This window comes from Xyrauchen texanus, chromosome 31, assembly GCF_025860055.1.
Source record: "Xyrauchen texanus isolate HMW12.3.18 chromosome 31, RBS_HiC_50CHRs, whole genome shotgun sequence".
Classification (NCBI taxonomy): Eukaryota; Metazoa; Chordata; class Actinopteri; order Cypriniformes; family Catostomidae; genus Xyrauchen; species Xyrauchen texanus.
In genome coordinates, this window is record NC_068306.1 from 29,862,816 (window position 1) to 29,879,791 (window position 16,976).

Consider the following 16,976-nt stretch of genomic DNA (forward strand, 5'->3'; position numbering starts at 1 on the left):
GCTTGAAACTGCCAAAAACTGAAGATTTCATACAAAGGTGTACACTAGAGTCTTCAAAGACAAGGACAACTGTCTCTAACAAGGACAGAAAGAGATGTGGAAGACCAGATGTACAACTAAACAAGAGGATAAGTACATCAGAGACTCTAGTTTGAGAAATAGACGCCTCACGTGTCCTCAGCTGACAGCGTCATTGAATTCTACCCGCTCAACACCAGTTTCATGAACAACAGTAAAGAGAAGACTCAGGGGTGCAGGACTTATGGGACGAATTGCAAAGAAAAAGCCACTTTTAAAAGTGCGAGTGTTTAAAAGTGTGAGAGGTGGTGGCATAGTGAGCTAAAGCACATAAATGTTAATCAGAAGTTCTCTGGTTCGATCCCCACGGCCACCACCATTGTCTTTGAGCAAGCACTTAACTCCGGGGGAATCCCTGTAATAAGTGCACTGTAAGTCGCTTTGGATAAAAGTGTCTGCCAAATGCATAAACGTAAAAAAGAAAAAGGTTAGAGTGGGCAAAGAAACACAGACATTGAACAACAGATAATTGGAAAAGAGTGTTATGGATCTTAACCCCATTGAGCTTTTGTGGGATCAACTAGACTGTAAGGTGCGTGAGAAGTGCCCGACAAGACAGCCACATCTATGGCAAGTGCTACAGGAAGTGTGGGGTGAAATGTCATCTGAGTATCTGGACAAACTGACAGCTAGAATGCCAAAGATCTGTAAAGCTGTAATTGCAGCACATGGAGGATTTTTGGATGAGAACTCTAAAGTAGTTTAATAAGTTCTGAACAAAAAAAATCAAATTGGAATAAGTCATTTTCATGTTATTAATATCCTGACTATAGATTGTGATCAGTTGAATGACACTTTGTGAATAAAAGTACCAAGTTCTTTCCATAAGAGCAAAATCTGTACATTATTCCAAACTTTTGGCCACCAGTGTAGATAGATAGATAGAATATATTAGAACAGGAACGATTGATGGACTTTTCCACTTTTTGGTTTTCAACACATAATTTTTCTGTCTTAGATGCGTGGTTTATGACACCACATGAATTTCAGTGTTGACATACTGAGACCATCAATAATCTCCATAAAACTAGGATGAAAGATAATAAAATAGGTTTGTTCATTTTCTTTTTCACTTTATTGCATATAAATAAGACAAATAATACCATCCTGACAACCTTTGATGTAACTAACCAGCAATCATTAAATGAAAATCACGCTCTAAAAAAACAATGGCCAACCAAAATATTTTTGATGATCTGGAAAAACATTGCACAAATGTTATCCCGGAACATATCAATAATACATATAAATATGACGTTTATAGCTAAAATATTGTGTCTGGAATAGAAAGCAGATGCAAGTATTATCAAGCTGAGCACTGTGTTCCCATAAGCAGACCTGCATTTATAAAACAAAGTATTAACAAATGTCAGTGGGCACACAAATAAAATAGCAATAAAACAATTAACTAAACAAATTCAGTTTGGTCATTATAAAACAAAAACAGCACTCACCTTTTATTGCTTTGAGCTGTGCCGGTGTTTTCTCCTGTTACACAATAAATCCAGAATGTGGTATGAGTGCCATACTCCATATTTTTAAAAAATGAATAATTACTAGATGTGTTAAACTGTACTTACTGATGATGGTGACTCCAGTCACTCCAAATGTTTTTAGTTAACGGGTCCTGAGCTCGCACGCAAAAGGTATAGGTTTTCTTTTTGTTCACCTTGTATTGTGTCTCGTTGATTTCATTTTTCTATGAATTCAGAGCAATCAACATGTTTAAAATTTTTGTCTCTCCTAGTAAGATCTTTGACCAAATGGCAAAAGGTCCTTGCTGACTATTTTGACCAAGAACCAGCCACTACTGCCACAAGTTTGTTTTGGGTGCTGTTTAGGGGTGGTTTTATATGAAATAAATTACACTATAATAATAGACCTACTTAAATTGCTGATTATACAGTTCTGTTTGTGGATATAGTTTACTTGCTACCTCTGAATATATTTCTAAGATATGAGGTCATGGACCTGGTAAACCTTGGCAAAACAAGGGATATATAAACATAACAATCCAGGCGGACTGATTAAAAAAAAAAACTATGTGCTCTTACTCTTAAAAGCCGATCAGATTATAGCTCAAGAAAGTGCTTGTTTTGTATGCAATATGCACTAGACGGTTACTAAACGGGCTGTGGACGGTCCATGGGTGTGGCATCTGAGACTACAACAGAAAAAACAAACGCATCAATTACATCTGAAAAAGCACAGAGAAAGTGGCTTACTTCAATTCGATTTCCTGTGTAGTCACAGCTGTGGCTGTTAGGAACAACTTTCACTTCATAGGACAGGGGAAAGTAACTGCAGGGGAAACTCCATGTCTCAGGGGGGTACCACTCAAACATGTCATCTTCAATCTTGGTAATACTGACTTTATCTGGTTTGACTAAGGATTTGAGATAATAGGGTTAGAGTTAGGGGTGAAACAGTTGTATAATGGAAAATTGACAGTCTCAGATTTAATTGTTATTGATTTTTCCGATTTGGTAATGATTTCATTGAACTGCTTGTTCAATCAAATTACAGTGGCCCCGAAGGTATTTGGACACATAAAGGAATAGTTCACCCAAAAGTGAATTTAATCACTCATTCTATCCCAAATGTGTAACTTTCTTCTGCTGAACAAAAATGAAGATTTTTAGAGGAATATTTCAGCTCTGTTGGTCCATACAAAGTGAATGGTGACCAAAACTTTGAAGCTCCAAAAAGTATTTAAAGGCAGCATTAAAGTAATCCATTTGGCTCCATTGTTTAAATAAATCTAAAGTGATATGATAGGTGTGGGTGAGAAACAGTTACATATTTTTGTCCTTTTATACTATAAATATACCCCCAAAAAAAAAAAAAAAAACAAGAATGTGGAAGTGAAAGAGAAAATGGAGATTTATAGTAAATAATAATATATATATATTGATCTATTTCTCACCAAAACCTATTATTTCACTTCTGAAGACATTGATTTTACCACTGGAGTCACATGAATTACTTTTTAGCTGCCTTTATATGCGTTTTGGACCTGGCCACCATTCACTTATGGACCTATAGAGCTGAGATATTCTTCTAAAAATCTTTGTTTGTGTTCTGCAGAACATAGAAAGTCATACATATTGGATGGAATGGGGTGAATAAATGAGAGAATTTTCACTTTGGGGTGAACCATTCCTTTAAGGCACACTTAAAAATATTTGAATGTGATTGCAGACACACACAAAAAACTAACCAAATGGCATTAATTTAAGGAAAGTTAGCACAAACACATTTTTCAAAAGCAAACGTCACAATCAAAACTGATTGCCCATAGTCTGCAGCATATAGGCTACTTGGCATGTCACAACCACCAGGTGGCGCACCAAACTCTTACTGATGTCTCGAATGAGGAAACTCCTTTGGTGCTCCTCCAACCTGTATAGATTTCTGACGAACACTGTGAGATGTATGCCTCTTGACTCCTCAGAGTATGGACAGTAATCCTTGTCAATACAAGTCAGTCCAGAGATATCAGAGTCCAGAGTGCAGTTGATGACACTAACATTTCTGTATAAAGAAAGGTCCAGTTTACAACTCGTGTACCGTTTCAACAAAAGCCTTTTAAAATGTTTGTACTCAATTGAATAATCCAGAATTAGAATAATTATCAATAGTTACCGGATTGCTGCGAAATATACCACAGCTCTTTGGGTCCTTTGCTGGTGCCATTTCCAAGAGCAATGAAAATGTCCACTATAGTTTCTTGCGGTACAAGAAACAAATTCTTGATGGAAAGTTATAATTATATTATTAAGATATTATTAATCATAATAACAAAAACAGTATTTTATTATTAGAAAGCCTTAGTAAGCTATTCCATATTAAGTACACTATTCATTAGAATAACTCTGCAAGTACATGTGTTATTACACTGTAATACAAACAATGTAAACTTTGACCAGGAAATATTCTTCACATTACCTCTGTCATTGGAATGCGTGAGAACTCCACCTCTAGGAAATGTTACTGGATGGACCAGTAGTAGTGTGTGATTCAGGAGGTCTCCATTTGGTCTGTGACAGGTAAAGTTTCCACCACGTAAACCATCTATTGTAACAGTAATGCGATTTCCACTCTCAGCAATGTGTTCCCCGTTCCTCTCCCACTGAATGTCTTCTTCCTCAAACTGCTCTCCACAATGTAATGACACTTCAGTACTAGACAGATCTGACACCTCCAATGCCAGAACTAAAACAGTAATTACAACAATGCAACTTAATTTCATCCGATATTAAATGATGTATTTTATAACCAGCCATATTGGATGTACACCTTATCAAAAATAATGAGCATTTGTGAGAAATGTGCTAAACTATTATAAGTTTATTTTGATATTAATGTACATTGTATTGGCATAATACAATGAGTAACCTAATAATGAACTGCCTGTACTGAGTCTGTGGAGTTATTTGAAATTACTACATATTACGGCACTAAAATAATTAATTATAGGAACATGAAATGTATGTAAAATAGACACTAACATTCAACTACTGTACTTGAATGTACATGACCTGTTAAGCAATAGATCTGCTATATATATATATATATAGATGTTTTTAATATTTTTTATATACACTGATCAGCCAAAATATTAAAACCACCTCCCTAATATTGTGTAGGTCCCCCTCGTGCTGCCAAAACAGCACCAACCCTCATCTCAGAATAGCATTCTGGGATTTTATTCTACTCACCACAATTATACAGAGCAGTTATCTGAGTTACCATAGACTTTGTCAATTCGAACCAGTCTGACCATTCTCTGTTGGCCTCTCTCATCAACAAGGCATTTCCATCCACAGAACTGCTGCTCACTGGATGTTTTTGGTTTTTGGCACCATTCTGAGTAAATTCTAGAGACGGTTGTCGTGAAAATCTCAGGAAATCAGCAGTTACAGAAATACTCATACCAGCCCGTCTGGCACCAACAAACATCCATGCTATTATCTTATCAGACAATCATGTGACAGCAGTATAGTGCATAAAATCATGCAGATACGGGTCAGGGGCTTCAGTTATTTTTCACATCAACCATCAGAATGGGGAAAAAATGTGATCTCAGTGATTTGGACTGCACGGCATGATTGTTGGTGCCAGATGGGCTGGTTTGAGTATTTCTGTAACTGCTGATCTCCTGGGATTTTCACACACAACAGTCTCTAGAATTTACTCAGAATTGTGCCAAAAACATCCAGTGAATGGCAGTTCTGTTGATGGAAATGCCTTGTTGATGAGAGAGGTCAACAGAGTTTAAGGTCATAGGTCGCAGATCAGATCAGATCAGCTATGCATCAATAGTCACCATTTGATTTGATGAACCTCAAGGAAGTGCTGCCTGCCAATTGGATGAACATTTGCAGAATAAGAAAGACCATCTTTTTCATCTGAAGAAACCAAAAATATATTTTCAAAACCAGAAATTAAGTACAAATCATGAAAACACTAAAATAAAAAAAAATAAAAAAGTTTAAGCTATACAATAGTAAATTCTTACACGCATACAAGCTGAAGTGAAAAACACTCTTACCTTGAGAACTGTTTGAGTTCTAGTGACCTGCTCCCCTTTCACTGCAGTAGTTAATGACCTGAATGGCATTTATATATACATGTGATACAGAAGTGTGAATTTCCAATAAGCAGAAGTTTTACTATTTAAAACTATTTTGGGATTTCCATGAGTTGTTTAACAGTGTTTTTATGTGTTAGGGGCTTTAACTGGAGCATTTGTTGTATAAGAATGTAATACCTTACAGGTCATCTCTCACAAGTAAATCATCTTCACATACTCTAATATATTGTGGTATTTTTATGATTCATGTTTTAACTGCCATTGCTATATTATTATGTTTTTCTTTCTGTATTTTAACTTTCTGTATTTTTTCAGTGAAATCCTCTCAAAACTATTAAAGCTATCAGATAAACAATATTTAGTATTGTTTCTCTAATGCCTTTCAAATCCCTATGACTTTCTTTTCTCTGTGGAACACAAATGGAGATTTTAGGACAAATTTAAGTCTCAGTCACCACTCACTTTCATTGCTTACAATGCAAGTGAATGGTGAACATTTAGCCTGATATCTCCTTTAGTGTTCAAAAGAGAAAAGTTAAATGGGTTTAAAAATAAGCCATGTAAATGATGAGAGAATTTCCATTTTTATCTGAACTATCCCTTTAATAATGAGATACGTCAATAAAGTAAATTAATTAGTTTAACAATGATTTTTAAGCAGAAGCAAAGCCAACAACAATTCTGTTTAGTTTTTTCCATGATTCTGTAGACATTTTCACATTTGAGGCAAATCAAAAACACAACACTTGCAAACACATTTAAATGAACCCAAGAGGGAACGTAAATTAGGTCGTCACTGCCAACTGCAATGTAGAGCGTGTCAATTTGAATAGAAAAACAACAGAACATGCATATATTTAGCATAACCACATTTAGTGCCACTTGTGCAGATGCCACAATTTATTATTGCAGTATCAGTGTGTGGTTAGTGACGTGTCAGAGATGTGACCGCAATAGAAAGTGTTCACCTTTATCAACATAGTTGTCACTCATTAACCACAAACTAGTACTCAATTAAAGAACAAAAAGGAATTCCAAGTTTCTCATTTGCATGACCATAAACAATGAAACTGTATGACAATGTGTGGCTGAAAGCCACTTTGACTTTTAAACACCTTTTCAAATGAAAGCTACAAAACCCAGTGGCGGATTTAGTCATGGGCAGCAGCCTGGGGTGTCATCTTGGCATGGGCGGCACGCGGCACTGGGGGGGCATTACGTGCCACTTCCGGCAAGCAAGATGCTGCCCCAGGGTTCGCCCAGGGTGCCACACAAGAATATGTATATGTGAATGCCATGTTATATTTGACAACCTAGTCTCATAGAATGAACATTAATATAACAAAATTTTGGAAAACTGAATTTTATGTGACGCATTCTACACTGTGCATCAGTTTCCTGTTTAAATGAACACTACAGGCGCTACAACAACTGTGCGTTTTATTCACTTTCACACAAATCACGACTGCAATGGCTGATTATAACTTCAAAGCTTATTTTTCATTTCATTACTCAGACACAGCTATCAAATGTCCTACTATGCATCATTTGAAAAACGATACATTTTATCCCCTGTATTAAAGACCTGCCTACACTTACACACTAATTTCAACATGAATCGCTTGCGCTAGCTCACCTGATAGCAGTGGCAATTTCTCAGGGCCAGCAAAGCCTTCTCTGCGTGCATAACATGCCTAATAAATAAAAAATTTTCATCCTTTCATTCTCATTGACCTTTTTACCTATGTATTTTTAATCGCTTTCCACTCCTAATTCATCTACAAGCAAATAGCAAAAAGTTTATCCAATCAGAATTTATTCCTCGATGTTTATAAGCTAAGTGTGACAGCTGTTTCACAAATCACATGCCTGAAGCCATGCTACTTAGACAAGCAGTGCGTGAGTCTGGGCTCCACCCCCTCAGGCCTTCAGAATTTCTGCAGAATCCCTCAATACTGCAGTGAATAGGCATTTAAAGTCAGATTCATTAGCCAATCAGATTGATTGATTTGTTATTTGTGGGTGTGGTCTTTAGGATATGTCCCAGTCAAGGCCTTCTAGCTGGTCTTGAATGACACAATCACACTTTAAATGATTTAAGTAAAGAGTGAGTAAGCAAAGAGCATGAGATCTTGCTGAAGAGTCAGCTGTCACTGTCACATCGCCATTGAGAAAGAGATCATTATGGATTTAAAAACTTAAGATGTTCTGCATGATCATGCAATTGATTAATTAAACCGGAAAGGAGGACTGATTTTCACTTCAAGCAAATTGTTAAGTACTTTTTGCATTATTATAGCAACATCAAGAGTTTTCTGAGTGTAAATCTAAGTGTTTTCTCAGTGTCGGATCAAGTTTTGAAAAGTATCCATGTACCCTGATGAAACAATTGCGAGCAAAATTTTAATTGCATAAATTATTAGAGCTTTTTCTTGGTATTAGACCTTGATTCTGGCTTTTGTGCGTGGGCGTGTTTTTAAAATGTCAACTGGTATTATTAGTTTGTAGCACGTAATGTATGAAACTGTGTTTCACATTTAGGGTAGGGAAGTAGTGCAAGTTTACTATCTAGCGACCCACCCTTAATCCAATACAGTGTAATAGCATGTACTATATACAATAATGGCAAACTGTACATCAAATGCTTAATGTAAGTGCATAATAGTTAAAGACAAAAGTTGGACAAGGCAAACTCTCCTTTCTGATCAGATGGTTAAATAACAATATCATTATTCCCATTTCAAGTGGACCCTATAAGTGCTCCAGTGTTCAGTTGCAAATTCTGCCTCTGAATCAATTATGTTAATGCTGTTCATCTGATGCTTCACCACCATAAATCTCTCTGCAAAATAGACGGTCCTCAATAAAAGAAACCATTGGTTAATATCTATTGTACATTACCGGCATAGTCACTCTTGAGAATACTTCCACATTTCCTATAATATGTGATTTAATGATGGACTAAATATCAAGCACATTAATTATTAATAGCAAAATGTTTATGAAAACATCTCAAACAGATAATGATGGAGAAAACGCAGCTCTCCTAATAATAGAGAACATAAAGGGTGAATTGTAACTTTCCCATCACAGCACAATAAACTGAATGAAAAAAACAATGTTTAAATGATCTGATTTTCAGTTGAAGGAAAACAACACATGTGCACTAAAGGCCAGCTAGATTATTAAATGCTATTAGTATTTACTCAATCAATCCTATTGTGTAAGGTTTACTAGATTTTTTTTACTAGAAACTAGATTTACATTTTGTGAAAAAATAAAATCCCTGCCGTTATGAATGTTGAGGATGATTTAAATGTGAAATTTTGTATTAATAACAATTCATTAATAGAAATAAGTGTGTGATAACCAGGGCTTGACATTAACTTTTTGGCTCACTGGCGACTGTGGCTAGTGGTATCCCAAAGTCACTAGCCATTCAGTATTTTCACCAGCCAAAATCTCCCACACCACAAAAAGTAACTGGAGTCTGTATTTGCATGCATTTGTTTAGACATTTTACTTGGACAAGAATGGTAAGAGTTCAGCAGGACACATGCCTAATGACTTAAATCTCCTTTAGGATATCTTAAAGGGATAGTTCACCCAAAAATAAAAATTCTCTCATTATTTACCCACCCTCATGCCATCCCAGATGTGTATGACTTTTGTTCTTTTGCAGAACACAGATGAAGATTTTTAGAAGAATATCTCAGCTCTGTAGGTACATACAATACAAGTGAATGGTGATCAGACATTAGAAGCTCCAAAAATTTACATAGAGGAAACAAAAGTTCCATCCGACTACAATGGTTAAATCCATTTCATCAGATGCAATATAATAGGTGTGGGTGAGAAACAGAACAATAGTTAAGTTAACAATTTAAATGTTGTCAGTTTACACTCAATATTTAAAAAAAAAAAATTACATAAAAAATTTGCAGAAACACATCATAACAGTCTGTGAAAAAAGATCTTTTCTTGTTGTCAATAATTTGTGCATTTGTCAGTGAAAGTCCAGATTTTAACCCCTTTAACCATTATAAAGTGTACTTGCCTTCATGAAAGGTTAGTTGTCCATGATCTTCCATTTTGTTTTTTAAAAAATTCCATTTGTAATAAGGCCATGAAAAAACTAATAGCCTATACATATTTAGAAACCATTAACTACAACTTTCATTGTTAATAACTCCATGGACTTCAAATGAGATGGTAGGTAGATTAAACTCAGTCACCATTCACTTTCATTGCACCTTTTTCCATAATTGAAAGAAATACATGAATCTTTTGAACCGGGAAGGTCAAAAATCCCTTGTCTCTTCAGTTATATCGATACATATATAAAGATGTATTGATCACTATGTATCTATATTCTGTTGTTTAAACTTCTTTAATAAAGTGATGAATTAACTATATGCATTCGCACATAATCAATTTTATTTTTCTTATTCATAACTGAAATATACTTGAATCATATGTGTGTTAAGAGTTAATTTTTGATTTCATGCACATTCCTTGAAGCCTCTCTCTCTGTTCTGCACGGAGGCTGACTTGAAGGTCGATCTTGGGAATAAGCTTGAGATGAGACACCAGGGAGAATGTTAAACATATGTTCCAGATGTATTCTGTGGTTGATTTTTACCTGTCCATGACTAATTATATGATTTAAAATCCTATGTAATAGCACTTGAATAAGTAGAAGTGTAAATTTTCTCTTATTATTTCTTTAAGGGAAGGAATGCATGTTATTTCTTTCCTCTCCTTTGCCTGAGGGGTGAATATTTCTTATCTCACTGTTTTGGTTAAAATGACCTGATAAATGTGTGCTCTGGTTCCCTTGTGCGCAGAGAAACACTGTCGTTCGTCAGTGTTTCGTGTGTGCGTATTGACCTTCTACCCAGGTTTTGAACCCAGGGAGACACAGCAGGCAGACTTGAAGACGCCCGAGACAATCTGCGAGGTCACTTCAGATGTAAATCTTGGGCCAGGACGACAATTGCGCTGATTAATATTGATGTGTTATAGCTATCTATATGTTGTGACTTTATGCTCTGTTAGCCAATCAGGAGTTAAATAATAGAATATACGTCCTTGCAAATGTATAATTGATGTAAAATGTTGTGTAAGGTATGAGTTAGCTTTCGATCTCCTCGTGAGACTTTGCCGCTGGCTGTACCAATTTCACTGCAAACTGTTCTTCAGTAAATTTTGGATTCTTTGATTGAACTTCTTGACTCCTGGTTTTTCTTTCTCCTTATCTGATCCGGGTCATAACTGTTATACCCCTAACAGTTTGGTGGAGAATGCGGGCAATCACTCCGTGGTGACATTTCTGGCAAATCAGCAAACAAGGTAGGAAGCTTTTATTAAGTGTTAGGGCTGTCTGACTGGAAGAGATTTTTAAGGGGAGCGGGAGAGCTTCACTCTGACGAGGCGTGTGAAGAAAAGTTGCTGAGAGAGCTGTTAGTGCTCTGTGGGGGGCTCAGGTGGGCATTGGGCTCAGGTGGGCATTGGTGTAGCACCACCCCGGCAGAGTGCGGGTTAAAACAGCAAACAGCGCAAGTGATACGTGCTCTGTGGGGTGCTCAGGTGGGCATTGGTGTAGCACCACCCTGGCAGAAGTGCGTCCCTGGACGGGAGGTCCAGTGGCACCGTAAACCTGCTCAATTTCTTCCAGCTCAGATAGGGGATCCCGAGCTTAGTGAATCAGGCAGTTAGGGATTCAGATATTAGTTATAAAATAAAATAAAATACAATAGGGATTGTTTTGCCAGGGATGCATCAGGAGCGGTCCCAAGTAAATAAATAAATTGTGACCCTAATTGGTATGGATCAGTATATGTGACCAGGATGTTTGTGAAGAATACTTTGTGGTGAAATTGTGTAGAAATCCAGGACTGTTGCTGTTATAGTTAATTTATCCGCGTAAAATATTGGCTGCTAAAATCTTTTCGGTAGTGATTTTCAACTGTGACCAAGAAAAATGTCTGATAAAGGGAATTTTCTGAGTAGTTCTGACCAAAACGAGGAGGGCATACGCTGTAAACAGCTCTGCTCTGACGAGCTCAAATCAAAGAAATGTGCTAGCTCATTAAGAAAATGGTCAGTCAGGGGTTTGATTCTGATTGGAAAGTCATGCAGCAGATTGACTGGCTGCAGAACAAAAAAGACGCTGATAGGGCCAAATATTTATCCGTGTTTGCCTATTCATGGATTTGTAAACTGGGTGGTATTCCCTTAAACCATGAAAAGGCAATTCCAAATATGATGGACGGATGGTCTAGTTTGATTGCCCAGCGTGATAGAGTGGCAAAAATTATTGGGCAGGAAGTCGGCTGTGATCTGTGTAGTTTGAGTGAGGGTTTTGAGGCTGTTTGTGAAAAGGCAGAAAAATTCTGTAAAACAATTCACAGTGCCCTTAGAGTATGAGTCAAAGGAGAAGGGTAGAACATTTAAACATGTGTTTTTGTGTTCACCATCTTGTCCGGTACCTCTAATGGCCAGAGATTTAATGTGTGAATTAAATTTGACCCTTACTTCCTTTGGAAGTAAATATGTTGTTCTAAATTTGAACCGCAGTGGGCTTATGAATGGTGTGTGAAAACTGAGACTGTGAAATTTGATAAGATTTTCTGGGAAAAAGTGTGTGTGCTCTCAGCTTGCCTGACAGAAAAACAAATGCAGTTCTACTTTGATAGCAGGGAACACTGAGACACTTTATCAGTGATCAAGGCCAAAGAGCGTTCAGTCTCAGTCACCATTCACTTTCATTGAAAAAAAAACACAATGAAAATGAATGTGGTCTGCTGTGAGCAGATGTGGGCCCCTGTGTGAGAGAATGCATTAAAGCAACAGATTGGGCTAAATAAGTGCAGGCGTGAAACACAGCAAAAGTATAGGAGCATTTATGTCAAAATGTGGTCTGAGGTGATCAGTCTCTAGCAATCTTCTTAACATTTCAAAGCTAGTGCTTGGCTGCAATGAAACAATTCACTTATCTCAGAGTGGCCCCCACCATGAGCGAAAGTGTGCAGTGGCAGGATCTGTTAGTCTAACTGAGACTCGCTCTGAGTGGAAGTTTATAATTTCCAAATTTCCTGATGTATGGGCAAAAGATAAATATGATTGTGGTTTAGCACAGATTCAGCCACTGAGCATCCCAGGTCCTTTGCATGAAGCCGAAAGACAATATCCTTTGAAAAATGAGGCCCGAGAGGGGGCTGACACAGTTGTTGATGAATTATGCAAACGGGGAATTGTGATCCCCTGTGCTGATCCCCCACTAACTCTCCTATGTGGCCTGTCAAAAAGCCAGATGGGAGCTGGCGTTTGACCATTGATTACACTTCTCTGAATTCAGTGTCTGAGAAAATGCACCCTCTGGTGGCCAACCCACAACTATCCTACATGAGATAGGCTCGAACATTGTCTTTTTACTGCTTTAGACATTTCTAACGGTTTTTGGACTTGTCCCTAGCCAAGGAGGATCAAGGCAGATTTTCTTTCACCAGCAGGGGTCGCCAATGGACATGGAGTCGTTTGCCACAAGGTTTCTGCAACTCACCCACACTGTTTCATCAGGTACTAGCATCCTTCATTGATCCGGGAAGAAAACAACTTGAATATGACGGATCTGTTGTTCTACAATATGTGGATGACATTTTAATTGCTAGTCCAACCAAGTTTAAACATTTGACTGCTGTACAGACTGTTTTGAATGTCCTCCAAAACGGGGGATTCAAAGTTAACTTGAAGAAGGCACAACTAGCACTGCCTGAAGTGACTTATTTGGGGCAAATTGTGGGTGTGCACGGCAGACGCATCACTCCTGAGCGAGTTAAAGCTATCATTGAACTTCCAAAACCAAACACGGTTACTGGTCTAAGGCAAGTAATGGGTCTTTTGAATTACTGTCGCCAGTATGTTTCTGAATACACTGAACTTTCTAAACCACTCACAGAGGCTGAAAGGAGGAAAACCTGGATCGGAGCTGATCGACTGGACTGAAGAGATGGAGGAGGCGTTTGTGAGTATCAAAGAAACTCTTGCTTCCTCCCCAGCATTACGTCATGCCGATGCCAGCAGGCCGTTCCATCTATGGACATGGGTGGGAACTCGATCCTATTCAGCGGCCCTGGGTCAACGGGTTCCAGGAAGAAACTCCTATGGGATGGTAGGCTATTACTCAGCTCCTATTCCTGTTTCAATGGCAGGACAGCATCCGTGCCTTTTGATATGCGACTGTGCAGTTGGGCCGTAAAGATTACAGAGGACATTGTGACTCATCAGAAGGTGATACTGCACACTAGACACCAGATTCTGAAACTGTTAACAAACACTCGTTTAGGCTCTATCTCTAATCAAAGACGAGCTAAATGGGAGACCACTCTCTTGAGTAAAAATGTGGATATAAATATTGACATAGAAACTGCTATCAACCCTGCTTCCTTACTTCCAGAAGAAGGAACTGCACACAACTGTGCCAGACTGATCGAGACGGACAGTCAGAGCCCTCTTCAATCTGAACCACTTTCTGATGCCATGAAGCTGTTCGTGGATGGTTCCAGCTTTCCTGAACAGGGAAAACGCTTCACTGGCTGGGCGGTTGTAAATGAACATGGTGAAACTGTTGACTGTGGTTCTCTTTCAGGAGGAGGGGCTCAAGTGGCCGAGCTGGTCGCATTGACACGAGCATTGCAGTATGGCCAGGGGAAACGAGTTAATGTTTACACTGACAGCCGTTATGCATATGGTGCTGTTCATGACTTCGGCCCTGTGTGGAGACGCAGAGGATTTCTAACCACTGCCGGTCTGCCGATCTCTCATCAACAGCAGGTAAAAGAACTTATGGATGCCTGTGATCTTCCTGCAACAGGAGCAGTTATCAAAGTCACTGGACATGCAACGGACAATTCTCCTGAGGCCACAGGAAACCGAGCTGCTGACACAGCTGCCAGAGAGGCTGCAACACGGACTGAGACTTGCGTGAGTGTTATGGCTCTTGCTCCTCAGGAGAGTGAGACCCCCAGAGACATTTTTAAACTCTATGATAAAGACGACTCGGAAGAGATAGAACAATGGACTAAATTAGGAGCTCAGAAGAATGCAGAAGGACTGTGGAAATTTAATAAGCGTTTTATTTGTCCTGTTTCTGCTAGAACTGAACTAATGTCTTTGTATCATGGTTTGGCACATGCAGGTCCTGAAAAACTACATGCAATGATTTCCAAAACCTGGTGGTGGCCACGACTGAGGGCTTCTTGCAATGATTTTTGTAAGAGATGTCTAGTATGCCTTAAGGTTAATTCTTCTTCTAAGCTGAAAATTCCCTTAGGACATGCCCCTCGACCTCAAGGGCTGTGGACACACCTCCAAATTGATTTCATAGGTCCACTGCCCCCTAGTGGAGGTTTTACATACATTCTAATGATTGTTGATCTGTTTTCCAGATGGGTTGAGGCATTTCCACTGAGAAACTGCACAGCAGATGCAACCGCCAAGATTATGTTGAATGAAGTTTTCCCAAGATGGGGTTTGCCCTTACAAGTTGATTCAGCTCAGGGTACACATTTTACTGGGAAGGTGATGAAAAATGTCATGAGGTTGATGAGGGTGAGGCAACACTTTCACATTCCATTTAGGCCCCAATCTAGCGGATCTATTGAACGCACTAATCGTACGCTTAAAACTTCATTGAGAAAGAGATTGTTGGAGTGGGGGAAAGGGTGGCATGCGGCTGTCCCAGCGATTTTGTTAAGCATGAGAGCCAGCCCCAACAAGACTACACAGCTCAGCCCTTTTGAGGTAATGACAGGTCGCTACATGCGGCTGCCCTGGGATGCCGCCTTGCAACATGAGGGACCATCCGGGCCTTTGAAAGACGCTTTACAAAATTATCTGAAAGCTTTGGATGACAGTCTGCGAGACACACGGGTTAGTGTTAGCACACGACAAGCAGATCGAGATAATGTTGAGCAAAAAGACATGCCTGCTTTGCCTGAAATAGGTGACAATGTTATGTTACAGCGGGAGATAGTTTTCCCCTTAGGTCCGAAATTTGATGGGCCTTATCAGGTGGTATTGACCACTAACACCTCTGTTCTACTGGACAGGGGGGTTTTGGGTACAGGATGGAGACATTGGTCACAGGTGAAACCACTTGAAATGTGTAACAACTTACTACCACGGGATCATTAAATGTCTGTCGTGTATGTTAAAATTCTAGAATTCTAGAACAAATGTTTTATCATTACAGATGGCTGAATCCGACGACATACTGAAGCCGCTAATTCTTCAAGAAGAAGTGCGTAGTGAGAGACGACTGAAAGTGAAACGAGCTTTCATCCGATTGGTACTTCCGCTCTCGTTGGTATTTTTAATTCTGATCGCTTTATCATTTTTGATGTGGATTCAAATTTCAATTTGGACAGGGAGATTCCATGCGTTTTCAACGCATTGGGATTGCGAGGAGATCGATAACCGTCCATCATGGGTACAATACCCATGTCTAAATTCAACTGAGGGTCTAAATTTAATTCCGACTATGTACCAAAAGGTAAATTATCAAATAATTTGAGACAGTGACATATTGGCTTGGTCACTCTCCAAATTATCCCGATACTACCCTCATTATGCAAAAAGGTCAGTGGAGGGGGAGTGGGTGTCCTCTGTCTGTGTGTGTGGATGTGTGTTCGTTTCTTTTTTCCTTATGTATGCAGGTCTGCTTGCAGTAACTTGAACCCTTCCGAGGAGGAGAACCGACTGAGAAAACTGACGACACGCTTGGAAGAGAAACTTAAGAAGGATAACATCAATACCCTGTTGTGAGTGGAAGGGGGGAGAGCCTTTGCGTGGGGACTGGGAATTTTTAGTATCCAGCATGTCCGCAATAAGGCGAAGAGACAAGTGTGACCCGTCAGGGGAGCATGCGTTACCACTCCACCTTCCGTAGTGACCTCACTTGGTAGACCAGACGTGGCGGTATTGGACCCCACATTGGTCTAAAACGGGGGACTGAAGGGGGAAGGTCAAAAATCCCTTGTCTCTTCAGTTATATCGATACATATATAAAGATGTATTGATCACTATGTATCTATATTCTGTTGTTTAAACTTCTTTAATAAAGTGATGAATTAACTATATGCATTCGCATATAATCAATTTTATTTTTCTTATTCATAACTGAAATATACTTCGAATCATATGTGTGTTAAGAGTTAATTTTTGATTTCATGCACATTCCTTGAAGCCTCTCTCTCTGTTCTGCACGGAGGCTGACTTGAAGGTCGTCTTGGGAATAAGC

The 16,976-nt window shown here is 38.8% G+C and overlaps 1 protein-coding gene across 1 annotated transcript; it reads right to left on the reverse strand.

Annotated features, from left to right (window-relative positions):
• Window positions 1–1,187: 1,187 nt before the first annotated feature.
• Window positions 1,188–5,489, reverse strand: il12bb (interleukin 12B, b). The gene is made up of 8 exons (XM_052099428.1): window positions 5,408–5,489; window positions 4,027–4,293; window positions 3,724–3,829; window positions 3,440–3,612; window positions 2,304–2,464; window positions 1,659–1,777; window positions 1,533–1,566; window positions 1,188–1,416 (listed from the first exon to the last, which is right to left on the reverse strand). Exons 1-7 carry the CDS (start codon window positions 5,487–5,489, stop codon window positions 1,536–1,538), a joined length of 939 nt encoding a protein of 312 aa, XP_051955388.1. The 3' UTR covers window positions 1,188–1,416; window positions 1,533–1,535.
• Between the last annotated feature and the right edge of the window lie 11,487 nt (window positions 5,490–16,976).

Coding starts and splice junctions, on each gene's coding strand:
- il12bb (XM_052099428.1), bottom strand. CDS start 5,489: ATGAAAAAGATGGTCTTTCTTATTCTGCAAATGTTCATCCAATTGGCA. Junction 3,613..3,723: donor GTATATTTCGCAGCAATCCG/GTAACTATTGAT, acceptor TTCTTTATACAG/AAATGTTAGTGTCATCAACT. Junction 2,465..3,439: donor TTTCCTCATTCGAGACATCA/GTAAGAGTTTGG, acceptor TCAAATCCTTAG/TCAAACCAGATAAAGTCAGT.